Source organism: Engraulis encrasicolus, chromosome 3 (assembly GCF_034702125.1).
Source record: "Engraulis encrasicolus isolate BLACKSEA-1 chromosome 3, IST_EnEncr_1.0, whole genome shotgun sequence".
NCBI classification, from domain to species: Eukaryota; Metazoa; Chordata; class Actinopteri; order Clupeiformes; family Engraulidae; genus Engraulis; species Engraulis encrasicolus.
The window spans coordinates 34,944,474-34,949,511 of record NC_085859.1 but is presented as its reverse complement, the minus strand read 5'-3'; the positions used below and the strand labels follow the sequence as shown (position 1 = coordinate 34,949,511).

The window sequence follows — 5,038 nt, the reverse complement described above, 5'->3', positions numbered from 1 at the left end:
AGTTTAGTGTGATTGCGAGATAACTGGTGCCACAATGCGAAGGCAAACGTAGGGTTGCCATTCGTCCCTTGAAATACGGAATCGCCCTGTAGCCTATTTGGCGGTTAAATCATGCGTTCTGTATTGGGGACGCATGTCGGTAAGGGACGCGCTTTGTAGGGCATTTTCGCGAATTACTAAAAATAGACATGTCAGCCACATATCAACTGTAAAATGTTAACTATGTCAGCGCGACCAAGATGAGCATCCTGTCTTGAAGTTCTCTCTCCCTCCCTCCTCATGCACCTTCCCTGTGTCTGTCTGATGGCTAGAATAGAAGCACCTCCGTCATTCTCATTGCTCATTGGCAACTCCGATGCATAAAAGATAGAAACTTAAGGTAATGCATGCGCGTGGCTTCTCAAATGCACATCAGCACATCTACAAGTAGTTTTAGTTCTTCTTTCGTTAGCTCTCCCTTCTTGTCCCCAATGCAAGCGTTACTTTTATTCCCTTCTGTGCATGACAATTAGCATTAGAAATAATGGCGAAAATGGTATGGCTCTCACAAAAAATATTTTTTTAAAAATGGGCGTTTATGGCTCTCTCCACCAAAAAGGTTCCCGACCCCTGGGCTAGAGTGTACGGCCCGTTATGCTATGCTTTTGGACCGAGTAACGGCGTCCTGTCTGTATTTATTTGTACAATAAAGCCAGATCAATGCCAGTAGGCTATCGCCCTTCTGCCAAACTTAACACTTTTCTGTGGATTTTTGACGGTTTTTAGTCATCTCTGTGAGTTCTCCGTTAGATTTCAGCGATATTTCTCATCGCTATACAGGGTCGGAAACCTATGGCACCATGGGTGGCACGTGACGGGATGAGTTATGTCTAAAAGCAATTTGAGTTTGCCAAAAGCCATCACTGTAACACTAGTTCACAATTAAAAGCAAAGAACAACTTGATTTCCTCCATTTACCTAAGACCTGATGTCATGTAAAACAGGAGGAATTTTCTACAAAAGAAAGGAAATATACCGCTTTCTAGTCATTGAGCTACTGCGTTAAGTTCCGTGATCTGCCATCATGTTATGTGTGCTCTTACCATCATTCTCAGGAACAGGTGGCACACTTGTAGGCTCCTTTTCTGTTGGTATTTTCAGGAGTTTTGGCACAATGGTTGCTTCCCATTTCCGAATGAAGTTGTCAGCCTTTCCTGGAAACATCCTCCCAAATTCTGTGTCCAGCTGTAAAAATATTGATAAGAATTAGGATTTAATTTCTTCCTGAACACCCCAGAAGTCATCTTGTAAATGGGGGGGGGGAGAGAAATACATTCGGATTACACCAAAACAGTTGAAATGTGGTACTTTCTAAATTACATTTCAATGTTCAATACTTGGTTACTAAGCTCGTTGCCTTAGTCACTGGAATGCTGCATATAACATTGAAGTTAATGGCAGTGGCATTGCATGGCAGTTATGGAAGCCCAGATATCCTTGATGCTTTGCTGCCAGCTGCTTTTTTGTTGTTGATCTGTTGATCCACACTTCCCTCTTGATTATACCCAAGATCACCATACCATGTTTTGGTGCTTTGGTGTTAACATACCATTCATTTTCAATGGGGTTTTATTTCTGGTGAATTTAGAAAGTACCAAATTGCAAATTTGATGTACCGGTAATCCGAATTTCTTTCTTTTTTTCACATTTCCAGTTCTTAACAACACTACAAAACTGTTTTGCGTAATAATTTGGAACAGAGCATTTTAAGTTTTTTATTTTAAAATACTGTTATCATTAGAAGGTTAATTCAAAAACATTTGCATTGTACTCTAATGGCTGATGCCTCGAAAATTATGATGACTGTCATTTATATTGATTATTTGGGGAAATCAGTGAAAAATGTTATTTGCATAATAATTTGGAATGCAGTGTAGTCTCACTCACTAAGTTTGGCATATCCACAAAACGTGGATACTCCGCAAAAATCTCCTCCACTGTTGGCGAACTTGAAGTTATCCACAGTCTTCTGTGGGCATACGTCTTCTCCATACCCTCTTTTATGATAGCCATGTTTTCTTGCGATGGTCGCATTCTTTTTATCATAGTTCTCCATTCAGCCGCCGCCTCCTCCCCTTCTTCAGGCATCTCCAAAATTATGGATCCTCCAGATGCATTAGCAGTCCGACCACGCTTGCGCTGATACCGGCGTTGATCATCTTGAAGACTCCGTCTGATATTCCGAAGTCGAATCTCAATGAACCCATTATGTGATATCGGGTCATAAAAATGCTCCTGGATCACACAAAAAAACAGGGAAAGAAACACAAATTTGCAGTTTTTAAGCATATGCTACTCAGAGTCCACTACACTCTCCCCTGCTAAATTAAATGGCGTCCCGACATTTCCCGCTCCAGGTCAAAGGTCATCCCTTTCCCAGCTGAGACAGACTACCCGTGGACACTGCGGTGAAATGGATGGCGGTCGTAGTGCACAATGACCTCCTCTATTTAACACATGAAATTGAAATTAGAGATGTATTTTATGTGATGTCTGATTAGATATGTGTCTTAACTTGGGACTCTTAACCTGAAAGCAATCAAACTGTTGAAAACAGTATGAACTGAAGCGGGAAATGTCGGGACGCCATTTAATTTAGCAGGGGAGAGTGTAGTGGACCCCCCATTTTTGTCTTTTTGTTATTCCCTTATTATTCCCTTATTCTCATTCTCTGTCTTTTTGTTGTCCTATCAGAAGTTGTGTTTTGCTTTGATCATGCTGTTGCACGTTTTCGCCACTAGATGGCATCATAGGACCAGCCTATGAGTTCAGTAGCCAGTGACTAAGGTCACGCGAGATGAATGAAACTGAGAAGTGACAGTTGTGTTGTGATCCTGAAGGCAGCGGTTACGCTGTCAGTTGTATGTTTTGTCCTGAGGAAGTTATGTAAATAAATCGCAGAGAACCCATCGAAACCCAACACACACTTGAGGACATTCTTTCATTTAAGTGTGCAACACTATACTATGATATTCATTATGCCAACTGCATATTGCAAGCCACACTGAAGCAGACTGGGGGGTTCTAAATGTGAAATCTCCAGAAAAGGGGCTTTAAGAGATAGTAACCTAACTATTGACGCCTCTGGTCACAGTGAGGTAGCTAACAGACTATTACTGATATTGAAAAACTACTTACAAAGCCTTCGTTTTCATCTTCCATCCTGATTTTCAGTGACGGGAAAAGGTTAACCATACACCTGGCCAATCTGGACTTATCAGCACTTGGTGGATAACTGTTAAATAAAAGAATACATTAAAAAAGTTCTTAATTACAACCCTTTTATGAAATGTTCCCAGTGTATTTTCCCAGTATGACAACCTCCAAAACCTTGAAATTCACTGATGTGAAGTACATACCAAAGGAAATCAGGATTTAGCTTGACTTGCTCCATTCACTCACATTCGAAATTTTGCAAATTAAAGCTCACTTTTCTGAGCTAACACTAAAAATGGGATTACTTTTACCCATATATGTACAGTAACTCCAGGTATGACTGTGAATAATCCCATTACAGTGCCTATAAAAAGGTGGACTGTTCCTTTAAAGGTGCACCTTGTAATATTTTAGTAGTTAATTTCCAGAATCTATGCTACCCATTTACAAATGTTACCTTCTTAACAAATACTTAGATGTACCACCACCATCAAATTCTAAGTATTGAATATGACTGGGAAAATTGCACTTTTCATACAAGAAAAGGGGGATGTTCTCCATGGTCTGCCATTTTGAAATTTCCAGAAATAGACATGTTAATCTGCAAATTTACTGGACTTGGTCATACTGGTAAATACTGGTTAATTAATTAGTAAATATTCACGAAAAGATAGACAATAGGCAGCACAATTTCAATACGCATAGTTACAATACATATTCTGTCCAGTCTTACACAGTGCACCATTCAGTAACAAAAAAAAATCATACATAAACTTACAATCCCTTTCTCTCGATCAAATCGCTGACACCAATTTTCACGAGGAGCTTTCTTGATGTCAATGACAGCATCCCAGTAGCCTCGTAGTCTGCCAGGACACTTCTCCCTTTTCTCTGAAGTAGAGCTCTCAGATATTCAATGTCGCTAGGACCCTGTAAGTAGACAAGCAAACAAGCAAGCAAGCACACAAAACAAAAACTTCAGTAGAATACTTCTTAATGAATAATTACTAACCCAAACAAACTTCTATCTTGTCATGCTGAAATGCGTTCATAATAAACGTTCTACAGTATCTTATCATGCTGGAATGTATTCATTCAAGATGTTTTGTATGTATGAAGATTGATTGTTAATCTCGCACGTACCTGCTGGCTACTTGGACCAGCGTCATTCTGTATCACCTTCAAAAGGAAACAAGAACTTAATGCCAGGGCAATTTAGAGTTCATTAAAATGCAAACAGCAGTTGCTTGAAGTGTACATGTGGCAATAATGGTAAATAATAATAATATTACGGTAATTGCATTTCATTGTAACTAAGAGCCAGGCATACACTGTGCGATATTTTCACTCGTGGGTCTTAAGCTTCTGCTCACACTGCACGATGGAATTTCACTGTTTAAAAGTTCAAAACTCATGACTCACGTCCTCACACTACACGAGCCGACAGTCTGATGCGAGCGAAATGCTTCCACCGTACGACGCGACAGCATGTTTCCCCGGTCTGCAGAGGAGGGAACATGCGCACCTGAGGTGGAGATGTGGTCGCGCTCAACAGCGAATCACACGGCCCTATTCATTTGTGCATGTGAAGTGTCAAATCGGGTCGTAGCACTGCTTTAACTGTGCGATTTACGCACGAGCCACGACCAGAATTTCAAACCGTTCTGATTTTCTTGCGACCCTGCGATTGCACGATCGTGAGGCGAAATCGCTTGTCGTTACCCCATGTACACTGCACGATGCGAGACTCACGATTGAGCTGCGATTGAGCAAGAAATCGTCCCGACTCTCAAAAAGTCCTGCGAGTGCCAAATCGGGGCAAAATCGGGGCCAAAGTCGCACA

At 40.9% G+C, this 5,038-nt stretch overlaps 1 protein-coding gene across 1 annotated transcript; it reads right to left on the bottom strand.

Annotated features, from left to right (window-relative positions):
• Positions 1-811: 811 nt before the first annotated feature.
• Positions 812-4,364, bottom strand: LOC134444550 (uncharacterized). Its single transcript, XM_063193828.1, has 5 exons — positions 4,339-4,364; positions 3,974-4,171; positions 3,178-3,274; positions 1,927-2,274; positions 812-829 (listed from the first exon to the last, which is right to left on the bottom strand). Exons 1-5 carry the CDS (start codon positions 4,362-4,364, stop codon positions 812-814), a joined length of 687 nt encoding a protein of 228 aa, XP_063049898.1.
• Between the last annotated feature and the right edge of the window lie 674 nt (positions 4,365-5,038).

Bases quoted from the DNA above. Each gene is read 5' to 3' on its own strand.
- LOC134444550 (XM_063193828.1), bottom strand. From the start codon at position 4,364: ATGACGCTGGTCCAAGTAGCCAGCAG. The intron at 4,172-4,338 runs GTACGTGCGAGA...ATTCTACTGAAG, and splicing joins CTGGTCCAAGTAGCCAGCAG to TTTTTGTTTTGTGTGCTTGC. The intron at 3,275-3,973 runs GTAAGTTTATGT...TTTATTTAACAG, and splicing joins TTGATCGAGAGAAAGGGATT to TTATCCACCAAGTGCTGATA.